The sequence below is a fragment of the Trichogramma pretiosum genome, unplaced genomic scaffold (genome assembly GCF_000599845.2).
Source record: "Trichogramma pretiosum strain Unisexual culture from Peru unplaced genomic scaffold, Tpre_2.0 scaffold50, whole genome shotgun sequence".
Classification (NCBI taxonomy): domain Eukaryota; kingdom Metazoa; phylum Arthropoda; class Insecta; order Hymenoptera; family Trichogrammatidae; genus Trichogramma; species Trichogramma pretiosum.
The window spans coordinates 1,019,890-1,039,212 of record NW_019640807.1 but is presented as its reverse complement, the minus strand read 5'-3'; the positions used below and the strand labels follow the sequence as shown (position 1 = coordinate 1,039,212).

At 34.7% G+C, this 19,323-nt stretch overlaps 4 protein-coding genes across 5 annotated transcripts; 3 read left to right on the top strand and 1 right to left on the bottom strand.

Annotated features, from left to right (window-relative positions):
- Nucleotides 1-1,332: 1,332 nt before the first annotated feature.
- On the top strand, nucleotides 1,333-6,979 carry LOC106649359 (putative ankyrin repeat protein RF_0381). Its single transcript, XM_023460503.1, has 3 exons — nucleotides 1,333-2,458; nucleotides 2,537-3,425; nucleotides 6,778-6,979. Exons 1-3 carry the CDS (start codon nucleotides 1,333-1,335, stop codon nucleotides 6,911-6,913), a joined length of 2,151 nt encoding a protein of 716 aa, XP_023316271.1. The 3' UTR covers nucleotides 6,914-6,979.
- A 1,352-nt stretch (nucleotides 6,980-8,331) lies between these two features.
- LOC106649388 (pre-mRNA-processing factor 19) lies at nucleotides 8,332-10,960 on the top strand. The gene is made up of 7 exons (XM_014366763.2): nucleotides 8,332-8,418; nucleotides 8,654-8,803; nucleotides 9,013-9,482; nucleotides 9,594-9,749; nucleotides 9,821-10,051; nucleotides 10,122-10,462; nucleotides 10,547-10,960. Exons 1-7 carry the CDS (start codon nucleotides 8,400-8,402, stop codon nucleotides 10,689-10,691), a joined length of 1,512 nt encoding a protein of 503 aa, XP_014222249.1. The 5' UTR covers nucleotides 8,332-8,399; the 3' UTR covers nucleotides 10,692-10,960.
- A 946-nt stretch (nucleotides 10,961-11,906) lies between these two features.
- On the top strand, nucleotides 11,907-17,319 carry LOC106649368 (kinase suppressor of Ras 2). 2 transcript variants are annotated; one of them, XM_014366737.2, is made up of 15 exons: nucleotides 11,907-12,834; nucleotides 13,314-13,448; nucleotides 13,527-13,674; nucleotides 13,758-14,172; nucleotides 14,240-14,418; nucleotides 14,493-14,756; nucleotides 15,007-15,146; nucleotides 15,420-15,543; nucleotides 15,613-15,821; nucleotides 15,892-16,068; nucleotides 16,143-16,328; nucleotides 16,413-16,546; nucleotides 16,619-16,756; nucleotides 16,834-16,963; nucleotides 17,046-17,319. In XM_014366737.2, the coding sequence occupies exons 1-15, from the start codon at nucleotides 12,547-12,549 to the stop codon at nucleotides 17,196-17,198; spliced, it is 2,820 nt and encodes a 939-aa protein (XP_014222223.1). In that variant the 5' UTR covers nucleotides 11,907-12,546; the 3' UTR covers nucleotides 17,199-17,319. The 2 variants fall into 2 exon arrangements, with proteins under 2 accessions (XP_014222223.1, XP_014222222.1); XM_014366736.2 differs by having other exon boundaries at nucleotides 15,345-15,543.
- On the bottom strand, nucleotides 17,305-18,883 carry LOC106649369 (lys-63-specific deubiquitinase BRCC36-like). Its single transcript, XM_014366738.2, has 6 exons — nucleotides 18,498-18,883; nucleotides 18,212-18,416; nucleotides 18,039-18,127; nucleotides 17,863-17,967; nucleotides 17,682-17,784; nucleotides 17,305-17,612 (listed from the first exon to the last, which is right to left on the bottom strand). The coding sequence occupies exons 1-6, from the start codon at nucleotides 18,603-18,605 to the stop codon at nucleotides 17,446-17,448; spliced, it is 777 nt and encodes a 258-aa protein (XP_014222224.1). The 5' UTR covers nucleotides 18,606-18,883; the 3' UTR covers nucleotides 17,305-17,445.
- Between the last annotated feature and the right edge of the window lie 440 nt (nucleotides 18,884-19,323).

Sequence of the window (19,323 nt, the reverse complement as noted above, 5' to 3'; positions counted from 1 at the left end):
AAATTGATCGAAGAGTAAAATATTATAAAGAGAGTAGATCAGCGAATCGAAGTTCAAATAATTTACGAATCATACCAAGTTAAATCAGTTCAACGGGATATTTTACCGTTGATGAAATTCTTTTCTAAATGATTTAATGAAAACTCCCAAAACGATGAAAAATGCGCTCAAATGAACGAATACTTGTGAAAACGATCGTCGAGGCTGATGACTTCGTTTTTTATAATTCTTTAAAAATGTGCTCACTCATATTGTACGACTACGTCAACTTTCTGAGTATTGGAGCAATTTTTTGCTAGTAACAAAAAATCAGTCGCAAAATTGATAAGCGTGAAAAATTAAATAAAAATCATACAAAGCCTTCAAGTAACTTACCGATCGTTCAAATGTTTTTAAATACCTATGTTAAACTCACTCACAATCTATTCTATTTCTAGTATACAAGCACTCTCTTTCTGAAGTACACAACATTTTTAACATATCAATTTTTTTGTGAAAAAGATATGCAAGTATGAAACATTTTCATTGATAATTTTTTAAAAAAAAATTTATGTGACTTTAATTACGGGGACATGCACCTATGTTAAATCCTGTATTATCCTGTGAATTAAAAAAAATGAAAATAAAATGTTAAAATTAAAATTTTTGTTTTTGACGTTATGTTTTCAAATCGATCAATGAGATCCGAGTATTTTTCTGCAATAATTAGCTCATGCATAGCGCATTGACGATCAAGTTCTTCTTCATTATTATTTACTGCGTTTGCAGTTTCATATACCAGGCTGAATTTTCGAAGATAAAATTTATATATTCAAAAGTAATTAAAACTATTTTCGTGGGAAACAAGAACAGCAGAATTTCGATGTAAAGTTCGATCGTGTTATGAATTTTTGAAAATTTATAAACATATTATCAATGACTCAATGACTAATGACTGATGACCGAGACTGTGAACGCCGCTATGCTTTCTCGGGAGGCGAGCCGCGCCTACGATTGATAAAAATACTCATTTCTTTCTTTAGTCCTAATCTGTAGGTTAATGCAGTTGCATGTCTCGAGGAACACTGTTCGTTCACCAATAATCGCCGTACTGAAACTCGCCGACTTTTTAGTCGGTCATCTTAGCTTCACCTGACTACTGCAGTTTCAACTATCTCCACAGCGAGTAGGTAAATACATAAGTTTCTGGTTAACTTAGACACGGGGAATCCCTATCCTCATACTTATCGAGTGACGCATTATATTACAGTTTGCCATTTCTTCACCTCTGTGCACCAGAACGATATGCGAAGTTATAAAATCGTAACGTAAAAAGTGAACGAAAATCACAGAATGGAAAATATCGAAGTCCTCTACTCTGAATTAGAAGCAAAGTCGAAGACTGATCAAGATTTGACGGAGTCTACAACCTCATTTTTTAAAGAAAAATTGAGCAATGTCACCGAAAAAAACAAAAACCAGATCCTCATCTGTGCAGTGAAAAAACGTATAATCAACATAATCAGGTACTTTGTAAAAGCTGAAATAAAAGTTTCACTTCCATTAAATACTAAAACTGCCATACATATTGCGGCTAATTATAAGTATACAGAATTTTTTGATTTACTTTTCCATGTTTATGGAAATGTAAACTACAAGATTATGAAGAACATGTTAACATTTTCACATTTCCGAGTAGCTTGTATGACTAACAACGTTCAAAGAGTACAAAATTTCATAAATTCAGGCGTCAAAGTCAATACAGGAAAACCTCTTCTTGAAGCTATTGAACGTAAACATTTAGAAGTAATTAAATTGTTATTGAAGAGTGGAGCTAATGCAAATGTTGTCGATAAAAGAGGCAGAACGCCTCTGCATTTAATATTTAGTCAATTCAGCGATGGTACTGAATATGAAACTAATTTGGAACTATTTCGACTTCTCATCAAAGCCAAATCTGACGTCAATAAAACTGATGAGAATGGTAATAGTCCCATGTTCTACTTGTTGGACAGAGATCTCTGTATTGATAATAAAAAAAAAACGTTAGAAATTCTTTTACAAAATGGTGCAGATGTTACGCATGTCAACAAATTTGGTGATTCAATAATGCATTATATATTTGGTTGTAAAAACAGAAAGGAAAGAGATATTTTTGAGTTAGTTGAATTGTTTCTAAAATACGGAGCTCATGTGAATGCTACTGATAAACGGGGAATGACACCTTTACATTTGATATGTTCCCAGCTAAGCAATATTACAGATCGTGGTCATGAATTTGCGATTTATACAATTAAATTACTTCTTAGCAACGGAGCAAATATAAATACAGTTGATGGATTGGGTATAACTCCTATCAACTTGTTATGTTCCCAGCTAAGCAATATTATAGATCATGGCGATGAATTTGCTGCTATTAATACAGTTGAATTAATTCTTAGCAACGGTGTAAATATAAATACAGCTGTTGATACATTGGGTAGAACTCCTATCAATTTTTTATGTTCTAAACTTGGCAGAGATTCTAAATATGATTCTAATTTAAAATTATTTAAAGTTCTCATCAAATACAACTCTGATGTTAACAGAAAGGATAAAGATGGTAACAGCCCAATATTCAACCTGTTTGGGGAATGCTGTGGTAATATTCTCCAATGGAATGCATTAAAAATTCTTCTACAAAATGGAGCTAATATTACACATATCAACAGTGCTGGTGATACCATACTTCATCATTTGATAAAATTAAACTATGAAAAAGAAAAATATGTTATTAAAATATATGAATTGCTTCTTCGTAATGGAGCTGATGTAAATGCTGTTGATTCATTTGGTAGAACTCCTATAAATTTGTTATGCCGTTATCTCAGAAATAGTCATTATAATTCATATTCGAGAATATCTCAACTTCTCATCGAACATAAATCCGACATCAATAAAAACGATTCAAATGGTAATAGTCCAATTTTCAATCTGTTTGATAAAAGCTGGATAAGTACTTTCCAGTTGAATGCATTACAACTTTTTTTAAAAAATGGTGCTAATGTTAGATATATTAATAATGCTGGAGATTCAATATTGCATCACATCATTAATTCCAATAAGAACGAAAAAAAACCAAAAATAAAAAACCAAAAAAAACTAAAAACAACTGTTGATGTCGTAGTTGAATTACTTCTCAACAATGAAGCTGATGTAAATGCTGTTGATTCATTTGGAAGAACTCCTATTAATTTGTTATGTTATCAACTTAATGGAAGTTCTAGTTATGATCCTGATCTAAAAATACTTCAACTTCTCATTGAACACAAATCAGATGTTAATCGTACAGACAAACAAGGTAACAGCCCAATGTTCAACCTGTTTCATAAAACTAATTTTGGGGGAATAGCTGATTTCCAATTGGATGCATTAAAAATTCTTTTGAATAATGGTGCTAATGTTACGCAACCCTGGCAAAATATTTCTTTAATCGCCACAAATAATTGTAAATCTCAATAAATAAGAATTAAAACACTTCAATAAAATCTAGTAAAATCAANAAAATTGAAGACCAAGTAAAATTCTATTTTTTCTTTTGAAAGTTTTGTATAGATTTTTAAATTTATTAGTATTAAGTTTTAGGTTAATATTTATTATAATATAATTAAAAGAGAATGAGGAAGCACTTTGCCAATGACTTGGCAGCGTTTTTTTTTTTATATTTACGTTATTTTAAAAAAAATCTACATTCAAATATTCATTTCTTCCAGGCTGTCTGTGGTGACACAAGTGACGATGAATTTGAAAATTCTGGGGATTCAAGTTTGAACAATTTGAATGCACTAGACAATGCACTTTTCGAAGAAAATGAACTTGAACAAGCCGACGAAGTGAAAGAAGTGGGAAACGCAGAGTTTCACAATAACTTGAATCAAGTTGATAACAATTTTTTTGCTCAAAATGATCAAATCGATAACAGTTTTTTTGCTCAAAATGATCAAATCGATGACAGTTTCTTTGCTCAAAATAATGATTGGGTGAATATTGATCAAGCAGACATCAGGAGTGAATACGATAGTGGAGAAGAAGTGGACGTTAGCGATTACGAAAATATACGGTCAGAAAAAAAAATGTTGAACAAAAAATTGTTTCTCAATGAACGAATACGTAAAAAAACAAATACTAGTAATGGAGAAATAATTTTGATGTGTATGTTATTAGCGATTCGTCACTCTTTCACTTGGGCAGCATTATTGGATGTCATGGATTTGATAAATAAACTTTTTGATGAAGATATAATTAAAATGAGTAAATTCAAGCTTATGCAATTTTTCCCTGGGCGCAAGGACTGGTATGTTTACCATGTGTACTGTCCTAATTGCAAGCAATATATAGGTAATCGTGACGAATTGTCAACAGTGGTTGCTTGTGTTTCTTGTAAAGTCACACAAATAGATCCAAAAAAGTGTCCATACTTTTTAACACTGAATATTAAAAGTCAGATACAAGAATTACTAAATAATCCTCTAATACAACCTCATTTAAGTTATCGTGAAACCCGATGTAAAAAGACCGAGGATAATATTGAAGATGTCTTAGATGGAGATCTATATAAAAGACTTTCTGCGCCAAACAATATATTACATGACAAATTAAATTTTTCGTACATTTTTAATACAGATGGTTGTAAAGCTAGCGATTCGAGCCCTGTAAGCGTGTGGCCAGTATTTTTAAAAATTAATGAATTACCACCTGCAATAAGAGATAATTTCATTATTTTAGTAGGGCTGTGGGTGAATGAAGTAAAACCCACTATGAATACATTTTTACCACCATTAATTAATGTAATGAATAGTTTATCATCTGAAGGAGTTGAATGGAACAGAAATGGCAAAATCGTTAAGTCCAAAATAATACCGTTTGGTTGCTGCGTTGACTCGCCATGTCGATGTAGTCTGTTAAACATGAAACAATTTAACGGAAATTATGGCTGTACATTCTGTTATCACCCAAGTGAACAAGTAGATGGTGTTCGAAAATATCCGCTGAATGGGAAGTTTTATCCGCTTCGCAGCCATGAAAATATCATCCAAGATATGCTTTCCACGCGTATACGCGATGAACGAACAGGAAAAGTAAAAATACAAGAAGTGACTGGAGTTAAAGGACCATCCGCTCTAATGAATTTGAAATACTTTGATCTTGCTGATGGCATGTCCCCTGATAGTATGCACGCAGTTTATCTTGGGGTATCGAAACAAATCACAGAAATAATTCTAAGCTCATCTAAGGAACCTTATTATGTGGGATCTCCAAATCAGTTAGCAGCAATTGATCACCGACTTCTTTCCATCAAAACACCAAAATGTATTACAAGAACAGTAAGATCTGTACAAAAACGAAGCTTGTGGAAAGCATCTGAGTGGCGATCATGGTTGCTTTATTATTGCTTACCTTGTTTGTCAGGAATTCTCTCTCCTAAATATTTCATTATAATATCAAAAGTGGTCAGCGGTATTGAAATTTTGCAAAGAGATTCTATTGGTTATGATGATGTTAAATTTGCAAATAAATTATTGGTAGAATTTATTATAGAATTTGAGAAAGAGTTTGGAAAACATAATATAACGTACAATGTACATCTTTTATTGCACATCGCAAGGAGTGTTCAAAATATGGGCCCATTGCAAGTACAAAATGCATTTTGCTTTGAAAATGAAAATCGATTACTACTACATTTAAAAAAAAGCCCAACAGAAATTGCAGTTCAAATTTCGAATCGTTATTTTGTTTACAGATCAATACCTTTTTTTTCTACATTATTTCCAATTGGCACAAGAGTAATAGAATTCACAGACAATTTTGAAACTCGAATAAAAAATTGTGCAAGGGTAGATTCTGCAGTAGTAATCGGTGTGGGAAAACCTTATACTCTCAATGAGTCTGAACAGAAACTTTTCTTCAATTTCAATAGTAGTTATTTGAGTTACCACAAATTAATTTATAAACATCGTAGGTATACTACAAAGGCTTATGCAGAAAAACTAAAAATAAATGACTCTTTTATTGAATTACAATCTGGTTGTAAGGGAGTAATTACAAATATAGTCGTCAGAGATGGATTTATGGAAAAAGATATTTACGTATTCTATCATCCAATTGTAATACTTAATAGTAACTCTTTTGATGTGTCACATATAAAACACATTCAAGAATGTACAATTGAATCTAATACTTTACTCGTTTGTAAGCCTACAAATATTAAAAATTCATGCATTTTCATAGAAATTAATAAAAAACAGTACATAAGTTCCATTATACAAGGAACTCTCGGAGACTAAAAATAACGTTAATGAGCCGTAGATTTTAAGACATTAATAAAGTATATCAAAACTTCTTCAAAAAATTGTTTTATTTGGCGAACCTAATTTTATATTTCTCACATTCACGCAATTCAATCGTAATTGTCCAATTAATCAGACAGTTTATTTTAAACGTCTGAAAATACTATTATTTGTAAATTGTAAATTGATCAATATGATCACTCAATAATCAATGAAAAAACATGCTCAATAATATCAAATTCGAATAAATCATAATGAATTTCTAATAAAAAAGAATTCAAAATAAAATTTAAGAATATTAAATAATTTTTAAGAATTTCTATAATTATTTATTACTTGTAAAGACAGAAAAATAATTTTAAATACTGGCAAATATCAAATTCCCAATTCCGGCAAAGATTCTTTGGTGGTATTTGACAGTATTTAAAATTATTTTTCTGTCTTTACTAGGATTATGAATATCTTTTGCCAGGGAAGTCAATAATGCTGGTCATACAATAGCACACTATACCAACGTTGTCAGAAACTCGACGACTACAACTAGCGCCACGCGCAAGGGTCCACCGATTCTCCTACGCGTTACCGACATAAGTGCAGCAAACTTCTAAATAATTTACGAAATAATATATTATATTCTAAGCGGTACTTTTGGAAAAATTATACAATAAAAGTAATTTCATACACACGAAAAAACGAATCTCATTTATTCCTTCACTATTACTATAGTATTGCAAAACATTTTTCATGTACAAATAAAGCAAATGTTAAGTTACTCGTTTTATATTTTATATTGTTCATCTAATATTCACTCCTTTTTGATTCAATAGCCTATACAACCACGGGAAAATTCTATCAAATTAAAAAAAAAAGAATAAATCAAAGTAAGGTTGTTGAAATGATTTGTGAAAATCTCAAATTGGTTTTCCCCGTGAGAATCCAATAATGCATAGAGCAGAAAAAAATCGCAATCGTTAAGGGCTAATTATCATTCTATTGGCATTCACAAGCTACGTTAAATTACTGTTTTCATCAATAAACTATACATAGTGGTATATTTTGGATTCCTGAATTATACGGCTTTTATACGACACTATTGGCAAAATGCTGAGTCGATAATTGTATTAAAAAAAATATTAACAAACATGTATTATTTGATAAGAGGATTCAAAAAGATATTTATTTTATCATTTACGAGCGCCAATTATGAATAATTAATACATAGGATTGCACCTACAAAAAACCTTACATGGACAACTGCGGGATAGAATATTGTGTAATTGAAAGTCTTAGAACATGGAATGGATGTCAATCTTAAATTTGAAGATGAAAATTCTTTACTGAATGTGGCGGTGTCTTATTCGAATTACCATGCAGTCAAATTATTGCTTGGATTAAGTGCTGATGTAGACACTGTAAACTTTCAAGACGGTTTATTTAAACCTGACAATCAATCTTTACCAAATCTAAAAACAACCCAAAATATCCTATCTATTATTGAACTTTTGGAAAGCAAAGGATTTTTCATGAAAAACGGTCATCGCAACGCAGTACTTAAATTTTTTATTAATGGTTCAATTTCATGGACTCTCAACTTGTGCTTTAGTCTTAATTTAGTTTCATTGAAAATAGAGATTAAATAATGTTATATTACATTTTAAGTCAACATTGTTCTTCAAATTACGAAATCATAAATTAATTTTAATTATTATCAGAGACAATTAATTATCATAATGGTATAAATGTGAACGAATATACAGCTAAAGAGTTTGATTTTAGATTGATAATATGCACTGAATATTATTAAATTTTTATAAATAAAAAATTTTTATTATATTTTAACGTTCTTTTCTATATTAGTTCTCATTAAATTTTCGAAACCAAATAACCATGAAAAATAAAACTAAATGACCTTGCTGTACGTTAACTGAGTTTTGCAAGTCTATAATAGGTATTCATTAACAAGATCACCTTTGCTGCAAGTTTGAAATTTTTCATAGATTCATGCTATAGTTTCGCACCACGCGCGCTGGCAAAATTTTTGACTCTTCAGTACGCTACGCGTCGTGAGCGAGTGAAAATCGAACGCGTGCGAATATGTCGCTCACCTGCGCAAGTGAGTCGGATTATTTTCCTTTTATTGTTTTTGGAAAAGTGTTACCTTCTGACATCTTTCTGTCAATGTCGTTCTCTTGAGCTTTCTTTTTTACTTTTTCATTCATTAACAGTATTTGTTAATTTCAGCAAGTTTTGTACTTACGCTACGCAACCGGCTTATCATAACCTCAATCGCAGCGATTGATTTACTTTTAAATTTCAAAGTTTTTATTTGTGTTTTTATTGTTATACAGTTTCGAACGAGGTGCCGGATCATCCAGTGATCTCACCGGTGTCTGGAGCAATTTTCGAGAAACGGCTAATCGAGAAGTACGTCAATGAAGCCGGAGTTGATCCAGTCAACGGCCAAGAACTGACAATCGAGCAATTGATTGAAGTCAAAAGTAAGAACTAGTTGTTATTATCACATGTTTGATTTGTACTTGAGCTCATTTTTAAATGTTCATATTTTTATTACAAATAACTAAAAAAAAAAAAAACGAGTCTTATTTTTGTTTACTAATATTTGGTCTGTTAATATACATAGCCTTAAATTGTTAAAAACTTATATTTTTAATATTTCAAGTACAGTGTCATACTCTGTTTATTATAGCTCCACCAGTTACAAAGCCAAAACCTCCAAGTGCTACATCTATACCTGCTATTTTGAAAATCCTTCAAGATGAGTGGGATGCTGTTATGCTGCACTCTTTTACTTTGAAGCAACAATTGCAAACAGCAAGACAAGAACTTTCTCATGCATTATATCAGCATGACGCTGCATGTAGAGTAATTGCTCGATTAACAAAGGAAGTAACGGCTGCTAGAGAAGCTTTGGCCACATTAAAACCACAAGCTGGAATTGCCCAAAATGCTACAGCTCAACCAGCACTGGCTGCAGAAGCTGGTGGTATTGCAGCTCAACCTACAGAACAAGCTGGCATTACAGAAGATGTCATTCAGAAATTGCAAGAAAAAGCTACTGTTCTCACACAAGAAAGAAAGAGAAGAGGTCGATCTGTTCCAGAGGAATTGGTTTCCCAAGAAAATATACGATCATTTCAAACTCTGGCTTCACATCCTGTAAGAATAATTATTTAAAACACTCTGATATCTGATAATATTGTTTGTTTTTCTGTCTGTAATCTATTCTGTTGAGATGAATTCTATTTATAAGAAAAATTTTCAATACAGGGTCTTCACTCAGCAAGTGTTCCTGGTATTTTAGCTTTGGACATTCATGCTTCTGACACAAGTAAAATTTTGACAGGAGGAGCAGATAAAAATGCTACAGTATTTAATAAAGACACAGAACAAATTGTTGCTGTACTGAAAGGTCATTCCAAAAAGGTAAATTTCAGTCAATTGAAATATCCAAATTTTTAAAAATATTATTATAAAACTGCAATTTTTTTTTTAAGATTACCAAAGTTGTTTACCATCCAGAAGAAGATGTTGCTATTACTGCATCATCTGACTCTACAATTCGTATCTGGAATGTTCAAACATGTCAAACTTCTCTTTTACTCAAAGCTCATGAAGCACCCGTCAATGGTCTCTCATTACATCCTACTGGTGATTATCTTTTAAGTTCATCCCTAGACTCCTATTGGGCTTTCTCTGACATACGTACTGGAAGATTATTGACAAAGGTATAATTTAAAAATAAGAATATTAACAACCGTAATAAGTTTAATGCTAATGATAAATTTAATTTTGAAGGTTTCTGGCCAAAGTCAACAACCACTCACTACAGCACAATTCCATCCTGATGGATTGATTTTTGGTACTGGAACAGCAGATTCACAAGTGAAAATTTGGGATTTGAAGGAACAATCTAATGTAGCCAACTTCCCTGGTCACACTGGACCAATTACAGCTATTAGTTTTTCAGAGAATGGTTACTATTTAGCGACGTCAGCTGAAGATTCATGTGTAAAACTATGGGATCTGCGTAAATTGAAAAATTTCAAAACCCTGCAACTTGACGAGGGTTACGAAGTTAAAGACATTTGTTTTGACCAAAGTGGTACTTATTTAGCTATCGCTGGAACTGATGTTAGGTGAGTGTTACTGTCATGAAATTTTAATATTATTCAAAAATAATCGATCCAATTTCACTGTACTAATTTTGATGCTTTACACAGGGTATACTTATGTAAAATGTGGAGTGAATTGAAAATCTTGAACGATCACACTGCACTTGCCACTGGTGTGAGATTTGGAAAACACGCTCAGTACGTTGCATCCACGAGTATGGATAGAACGCTGAAGCTTTATGGACAGGCGTAACCACTACAATTAGCTGTACATTAATAACAATTTTTATAAGTAAAAAAAGAATCAATTGAATGTACAATTTTCAAGCATGAATCATTTATGCTCGAAATTGCGTTGATAAATTTTTTTTTGTAAATGAATCGAATGACCACATCAAAACCTTGCAATTGTAATAAAACATTATCTTTCACTAAAAAATCAATTCGTCCATTGGAAATTCTGTAAACTGATGGCCGTTTTCGGCTAACATTTTTCTATAATAAAAATCACGAACGAATTCACACGAAGCCTCGTTATTCTGCGTTAACCCAGAAAAAAAAAAAGTAACAGAAGATATCGCCGCGGGATCATAAAAATTGTACGTGCGATTCCGATAGCGCGATTTCTCGACGATTGTCGTTCGAGATCATCCTTGCACGTGTCAGCCAGCACGATCAAGCATTATCGCCGCGCGTTAATGCATTATTATTGCATATGCACAGCACGAACGCGTGCGAGCATTCGAGCAGCGCCGCGCACACTGACGTCACGTAAAGAGAGAGAGAGAGAGAGAGCAACAAAAAAAGCGCGTAATTCTATACCTCTCTATACGTGCATCCACCGCAGAAAGAGATCAAATTGAACGAGGGACACGTCCTCTCCGTCATAAGTAAAGCCACCCAAATAGCCGCCCGTAACTCCAAAACACGATCTGTGTATAATGTGCAAAAAAGCATGGATAAATGTTGCAACGAACGAGAGTGCACCGAGCTTACATATGTACGAATGTTGTTGTATCGGAGCAACAATTTTGCGATGCTCCATTGTTGATCAGGAAAAAAACACACGAGCAGCGTTCGAAATTTCCTTCATTAAATATCAATGAAAAGGAAGCGAAGCATCTTCAAAAACGGAGCAGACTCCGACGTCTCGTAACAATTTACGTATCTTCATATATTTACAATGATTAGGCATATGATACATTTAAAGGAATAACGCATCGAACGCGGCAGTGTCACGAGCTCCATAGAGCACTTGGCAGTACGGGCAGGTATATATTCATATACGTTTGCAGCGTACGCGTATGTTGTATACCTACATATATAGTTATTGCGTACATTAAGCGTGCGAGGGTCGCGCAGGTGTGCGCAGTGACGACCAAATATCATCGCGTACAACACACGATATATACACAACACATACCCACAGCAAGCGTATACGTACACACACACACATATTAAGCTATATAGCAGTAGTAGAGCGCAAGGAGAGCAGCGAAAAGGTGAGAGAGAGAGATATATAGACGCGGAGCGCATATGTGTGCACCACGACATATATCTATATGTGTTCGTCGCGTATATATACAATACACAACGCATCACAGCAGTAGCAGCAGCAGCAGCAGCACATAGTCGCGAGGCAAATGTGCAGCCTGCCGCGAAGCGCCTGCCAGTCACTAGGTCACGGATACGATACGTATACATACACAAATCGAGCGCGAGCATACTATTAATAATAAATGTAATAAGCGTTCGCGTGTAAGGGCGAGACAGCGACGACGACGACTCGCGACGACGAGGACGCGCTACGGTGTGCTGATATAGTGGAATAATAATATTGTATATACGCGAGAAGAAAAAAGTGCTGAGTACACGACGACGGGGCTCTATACCAGAACACCAACACAAACGACGACGACGGCGACGACGACGACTTTAGCACAAACAACAACACCAGTAGCAACGCCAACGACTAGGACGACGACGTCGACGAGGACCTGGTCAATCACGACGACGACCGAGAAAATAAGGTTGAGGTGGCGCAGGAGGAACTGCTGCTGCCCTCGAGGAGGCAGCAGCGGTGGCGGCGCTTGTTGCTGCTCTCCAGGATGGCGGCGGCCGAGACAGACAAGGCCGTCGAGGGTGCAGCCGCGACCGCTGCTGCGGGTAGCCAGCAGCAGCATCATCAGCATCAGCCTCAGCAACAGCCACAGCAGCAGCAGCAGCAACAGCAACAGCAACAGCCCCAGCCCCAGCAACAGCAGCAGCAGGAGTTGCGCAGGGCCCTCGAGGTCATACAGTCGATGATCGACATATCGGCCGATCGGCTGGAGGGCCTCAGGACCCAGTGCTCGACCAGCGTCGAGCTCACCCAGCAGGAGATTCGCACGCTCGAGGTGCGTACATACATTATGAAATTTTATCATAGAGAAGCGTATCCTTGCAATGTGTACCTCGTCATTGCAGCTCTCCGTGACGCTGTCGCGCATTCTTATTCTATACGTTATATTATATAGATTTACATCTCTCCTTCTGCCTCGAATAACTTATCTGTTTATGGATGATTTTCATGTGTATTGTGAATTGAAAGTAACGCACGTATGTAGATAGTGTGCACAAAGCAATGATTTAATCAAGTATTGCTTCGTGACACATACAAAGAGCACTGACATTGAAAATAATGAACAATTTGCTTCGTGCACAGTGCTTTGAGTTTTGAGAATACATCTAGTTTTTGCAATTTTGAAGCAAACGATACCAAATTATTAGAATTAGTTTGGGTGGTATAAACAGTTCAGAACTAGAGCTTTTTTCCATAATCATGTTGCTTTATTTTGAAATTATATTTATGGTTTTCCTTTTCTTTTCTCTTTAGGGAAAGCTTATCAAACTGTTTGCTAGACTTATTATCACCAAAGAAAAGCTTGCATATGAATCATCGCCGGTCGATATTAGACAAACTCTGCAACAATGGCTTCGAGTTGTGAGTCTCACATCCGAATCAGTGGAGGTAGGTTTATAAGTTTGTTTTTATCAAGTATCTACATGAAAGAATACAATTTTAATATTTGTTTTTTATCTATGGTAGACAATCCTCTCAAAGGTCACTTCCTTGAATTCATTAAAAGACAAATCAGATCTTGAGCTTAACAGTATGTTAGGTATTCGAAATATACAGACAGAAGAAGATCTGAGAAGATTATGCACAGCCCTTCTCAACCTTCGACGTTATATAGGTGAATAAAAAAACAAATGTTTTTGTTAAGTACATTGAAATAGAACTTAAAATAACTAATTTTCATTAATTTCAAATATCTAGATGTATTATATAAAGGTGAAATAGATAATAGTGACATGAATTTGTACTGGGATTCATGGACTCAACAGCAAATCAAAAGTAACCCATCTCCTAGACCCATTCGATGCCGTGTTACTCGCAGCTCTGTTCCCTCTGAAGATAGCATTCCATACCATAATAATAATAATAATTTTAACAGTGATGCATTGGCACAATCATCATCTGTTGCAAGTTTATCTACTTCTACCAGTCCACCTTCCACACCTCTGAACATAAAAAATCAGGGATCAAAATACCCTGAGACTCCTACACTAACAAAGAGAAATCCATCTGATGCTGATGACACTTTACAGCTTGAAAATCTTTCACTCACCAAGTCTAAATCTCATGAGTCCCAATTAGTTAATTGTATGGAAAATGGAGAAGCTAATGCAAGGTATGTGTTAATATTATCACTGAATACCAATAGAATCAATTAGTTTTAATGTTTACATTTTTTTCAGTTGTACTAATGAACAACAAACAGCCACTATGATTAGAAGAAATCGTTTACCTACTGAACCTGGTTCTTACAGTGGGGCAGAAGCGATCAGTGATAACTTGTTACCAAACAGTAACAGTCCTATTAAATCTCCACTGTATTCCAGTGCTGAAAGTGAAGAAAATAGTTTTAAGGGAACAGGTACTATATTGCACCTGTGATATAAGTGATTTAATAATTTTTACAAATGCTACATAGTATTGTATTGTTTTTAGTTTCGAGTCTTCAAGTGCCAAAGTCTCCTAGAACGCCAACAGTGACTCGTGGAATGGGACATGTTATTAATCATCGTTTTACAAAAACATTTAAAATGATGACTACTTGTGATTACTGTGATAAACAAATGTTTATAGGCACGGGTCTTAAGTGCAAAGAGTGTAAATATAAGTGTCATAGAGACTGTGAATCCAAGGTGCCCCCTTCATGTGGTTTACCTCAAGAACTTTTTGATGAATTCAAACGGACTATACAAGCTGATGGTATATACTTTATTTATCAATTTACTTTATTTATAATTATATTTAAAAGGTATAATGAGTGGAAAGTGAAATTGGCCGCTCATAATTATAAAAAAAAAATTGTGAAACAATGGAAGTGTACAAGTTTAACAATTTGGTTCAACATTTAACACAAAACAACTGCAATTTTTTTCCCATAAAAATATTTAATCATATAATTTGAAATACAATTCGTTTAACTTGTAACATTGCCTTGCATTTTTCGTTCCAGCTGTTAATGCCTCGCCAATTTTAAACAAACCAACCTTGATGTCGCCAAATCATCAAAATCCAAATATCTTAGTTTCTTTAAGAAGAGACCGTAAAAAGAGGTCTCATCCTCTTCAAGCGGTAAACACAGCAGCATTTCAGGTACTTAAATATTATTGAGTAAACTCATACATTTATAAAACTCCTCACTTGAACCACATCAATTCATTTATTATCTGACTATTTGAGTTATTATTTTCACATTCATCTTGCTTTACTAACACACATGCAGCAATAGCACTGAAAAATTATAATTTTTTTCGACTTTATTTTTTTTTCTTCACATCATCACGTATACAGCAGAAACGTCGTAATCCATCATCAAGTTTACAAATAAATTTTTGGCATAATAAATATACGTGCCGTTACCACCAGGGTGCCGATTCTAGTTCAAACACATCGAGCTGTAACAGCTCAACACCTTCTAGTCCAGCCTTGTTACCTGTTCCGGCGAGCCAAACTCCCCAAGCACCGTCTAAACAACAGTTCCACTTTCCAGGTATGATAAATCTTGGACTGAGATTTCATCGATTACTTAGTTACGTAAATTTTCTTTTCTACCCCACAGATGTTTCGTCGAACGAGAATAAAGGCGTAACTCTAGAAACACATAGACTGGAAAATACGATATCTAGCGATAGCGATAGGACAGTGAGCGTATCCGGATCTGGTAGCGTTAGTACAGATTCGGAGCGCACACCCGTCAGGGTCGACTCGCAAGATTCGCAAGTGTCGGACGGTGAACCAGGCGATGGACGCTGGCCGAGACAAAATAGCGTAAGCATTCTTTTAATGAAATTATCAATTTTTTTGAAATTCGTTAAACAAATTGATGTTCATTTTGCAGCTATCGATTCGCGAATGGGACATTCCGTTCGACGAATTGAAAATCGGTGAACCTATTGGTAAGGGTAGGTTCGGTACTGTTTTCCGAGGCAATTGGCACGGTGACGTAGCTATTAAGGTTTTAGATATGGATTATTATCTCGACGACGATAAAACACTCGAAGCATTTAAATTAGAGGTAAATATCTATGTTCGATCATTTTCCACGAATCCGTGCAAAATTTATTAATGAATTAATTTTTTTATGTTTAGGTCGCGACATTCCGTAAAACTAGACACGAAAATTTAGTTCTATTTATGGGTGCTTGTATGAAACCTCCGCGTTTGGCTATAGTGACTAGCATGAGCAAAGGCATGACTCTTTACACTCACATTCATTTGCGTAAGGATAAATTTAATATGAATAAGACTACAATCATTGCTCAACAAATCTCACAGGTATGTGCAAAAAAAAGATAGTCATAACTTTTAAGCAACAAAAATTAAAATTTCGATTAATTAAAATCTACTGCTCATTTTTAGGGAATGGGGTATCTTCACGCTCGAGGAATCGTCCACAAAGATCTCAAGAGTAAAAATATATTCCTTGAAAATGGAAAAGTTGTGATAACCGATTTTGGTTTGTTCAGTGTCACTAAGCTCTGTTATAGGAACAGGTATATTTTTTAACTAAACAAAAGCGACTCTCGTGTAATAGTGATAATATGTGATGGATAATTAAATTACAGAAAAGGAAATGGACTGAACATACCACCTGGCTGGCTATGTTACTTGGCGCCTGAAATTATTAGGCGATTGAGACCTCGACAAAACAGAGATCAAGAAGAACTGCCTTTCACAGCAGCATCCGATGTTTATGCTTTTGGGTAAAAATTATTCCATCTTATTTTGTCTCTCTTTTTTGTATTAATTTATAAACTGAAACTATTCGTTTGAATTTTAGTACTGTCTGGTATGAATTACTATGCAGTGAATGGCCGTTTAAAGGACAACCACCCGAAGCCATTATTTGGCAAGTGGGCAAAGGAATGAAACAAACTTTGGCCAATTTACAAGCATCACGCGATGTTAAGGTATAGTTACATTATCAAATTCTCACAATAATTTTTTTAAATCACATCAGATCTCTATTTAATAATCGATGAACATTTTCAGGATATTTTAATGCATTGTTGGTCGTTTCATCCCGACAGTCGACCAGAATTCGCCAAGCTTTTGACGACTCTTGAAAAGCTGCCTCGCAAAAGGCTAGCTCGTAGTCCTTCTCATCCCATCCATCTTTCTCGTTCTGCAGAATCAGTGTTTTAAATACACTCCAAGTATATTTAAGTACGACGCTGTTCTTTTAGTGTAAATATGTAGCAAGTGAGTTAATTATTGCCTGATTTTCGTTCATAAGAAATAAAATAAAAAATTATATTAAAATATTTTGAAATTTTTTAATGATCAACGCCTCCATAAAAATTTAATTATTATTACAGTAATAATATAGTATTATATCACTTGGAGCTCTTAAACTAGTTAATGCTGTATAAAAATAATTTTCATATGTTCATTAACATCTTTCAGCTTCTTTTAAATCTTCTAACTCTTTTTTTAACTCTTCTATATGATTTTTCAAGTATGCAACGCGATTATTATTGGATTTTAATCTTTCTATAAATACTTGCAGTAGTGGTCTCGTAACAATATCAGTAACATGCCCAAGCGCTCTTGTTTGCACTAAAATTAATATTTTTTTATTATTTTTTTAAAATTTCATTAATATAGAGTAAACAAAAATATTATTACCTGCTTCATTATGTATGGCAGTAAGTCTATCTGGATGTCTTTTAGAATCTACTGTCATATCTTCTTCTTCTTGAGCTAATATTTTAGATAAATTCACCATCGTCTGCGATAAATATTTAATTGACTTATTTAGTTATTTGACAATTAAAAAAATGATACAATAATAAAATGATGGTCTAACCGTGGAACAATGTTCAGATATGTCTGAAGTATAATTAATTGAAATAGGAATGTCCTGAGCTGATCCATTATGCGTTTGGAAACATGTCATTTCCACTTCTCTTGCCTGCAAAAATAATTTTAAATAGGTCAATTTTACTTAAACTTTATACTTGAATGGTTCAGTTAAAATCATACTCTGTTGCTTTTGTCTTCTGTGAATACAGAAAATATTAATCCCACAAATTCGGGATCCATTGTTTGGTACATTTGTTGGGTATTTGTATCTGAAAATCATTTAGAATTATTAACGTGAGTAAAATGAAGAGTAAACAATTATTTTTTGTCAAGATCAAGAGACGAATAATTACCAACGTGCGATGGAAAGACAGTTATGTGCGGATGAGAGTGATACCAACCGACGACTTTCATCTTCCTACCCATGGTCTCGGTCAACTGTTCGGCCTCCGAGGTGGCGTTTATCAATTGATGCGGTGATATTTCCACTCGGTCCTTCTTTTTTTCCGAGCGTCTCAGAATTATAGCCGCCGATATTTCGGTAACGCCGTTGTTGTGCTGCGAAGCAACGATAAATCATTTAATTAATTACTGACGATCGAAAATCCATCGAATGTATGTATTGCATTATTTACTTACATCGCCAATGAGAAGACCCATGACCTCGTAATTTTCCGTCGACAGGGCATGTTGAAGGCAAACCAAATACACGTCGTCGTTGATTTCGACTTTTCTCAACATTTTCATTCACTTCGAGTGACAAAATTTAAAAACAAACTGCCCGGTCCATAAGATACTCGATACCTTTTTTTAAAAAAAAAAAATCGAGTCCTGTCAGTAGTCGCAGTGGCAAAACAAAAGAAAAGATTTCACGATTTTTTGTTGTGGGCTTGCTACTGTCATTCGGATTCACATCGCACTGGGTTTCAATTTGAACTCAATGGTTAACCTCGAAAAGTTCGCAACGCGCGTGCTAACTGCCAGATCGACTGTATAAACATCGAGTGTTGCCACTCTGTAGACGCGAAAAACCAAATCGTTGGCGCCAGTGCGGCAGTGCTGCCTGCTGGCTGCAGTTATTGCCCTTGCAACTTGCAAGTCGCGCGCTGCCAACTCCGCGCGAGCGAATGAATATAATTTCGCGCGCCCTCGGCCGGTAACAGTGAATTAGGTTTGAAATTTCGTCGCGATTCCAATATCATCGCTGCGGCAATTAATTCGAGATTACGATTATATCCGATAATTTTTCAAAGTCCCATCGAAACAAAAATTGAGGAAAAATACAAACGACGACGAAATTTCGCGCTCGATCTTGCATTAAGAATAAATTGAATTTTCCACCGCCTGCTGCCCTCTGGAGTTAGCAAACTCAACTGACCAAGGCAATGCACAGAGTTACTCTCTTGCAACACGACTCCGAACTCTCGCTGTCATCGCGATCGCGTTTTCTTCTCTCCTTCTTTCG

Excerpts from the sequence above, each read along its gene's own strand:
- LOC106649359 (XM_023460503.1), top strand. The coding sequence starts at position 1,333 with ATGGAAAATATCGAAGTCCTCTACTCTGAATTAGAAGCAAAGTCGAAG. Across the intron at positions 2,459-2,536 it reads TACAGCTGTTGATACATTGG|TTCTCATCAAATACAACTCT; the intron begins GTAGAACTCCTA and ends AATTATTTAAAG. Across the intron at positions 3,426-6,777 it reads AATAATGGTGCTAATGTTAC|GGAAGTCAATAATGCTGGTC; the intron begins GCAACCCTGGCA and ends ATCTTTTGCCAG.
- LOC106649388 (XM_014366763.2), top strand. Across the intron at positions 10,052-10,121 it reads CTGGAAGATTATTGACAAAG|GTTTCTGGCCAAAGTCAACA; the intron begins GTATAATTTAAA and ends TTAATTTTGAAG. Across the intron at positions 10,463-10,546 it reads ATCGCTGGAACTGATGTTAG|GGTATACTTATGTAAAATGT; the intron begins GTGAGTGTTACT and ends TGCTTTACACAG.
- LOC106649369 (XM_014366738.2), bottom strand. The coding sequence starts at position 18,605 with ATGAAAATGTTGAGAAAAGTCGAAATCAACGACGACGTGTATTTGGTT. Across the intron at positions 17,785-17,862 it reads TATCTGAACATTGTTCCACG|ACGATGGTGAATTTATCTAA; the intron begins GTTAGACCATCA and ends TATTTATCGCAG. Across the intron at positions 17,613-17,681 it reads TGCCATACATAATGAAGCAG|TGCAAACAAGAGCGCTTGGG; the intron begins GTAATAATATTT and ends TATTAATTTTAG.
- LOC106649368 (XM_014366736.2), top strand. The coding sequence starts at position 12,547 with ATGGCGGCGGCCGAGACAGACAAGGCCGTCGAGGGTGCAGCCGCGACC. Across the intron at positions 16,329-16,412 it reads TTGCTCAACAAATCTCACAG|GGAATGGGGTATCTTCACGC; the intron begins GTATGTGCAAAA and ends GCTCATTTTTAG. Across the intron at positions 16,964-17,045 it reads AAGCATCACGCGATGTTAAG|GATATTTTAATGCATTGTTG; the intron begins GTATAGTTACAT and ends GAACATTTTCAG.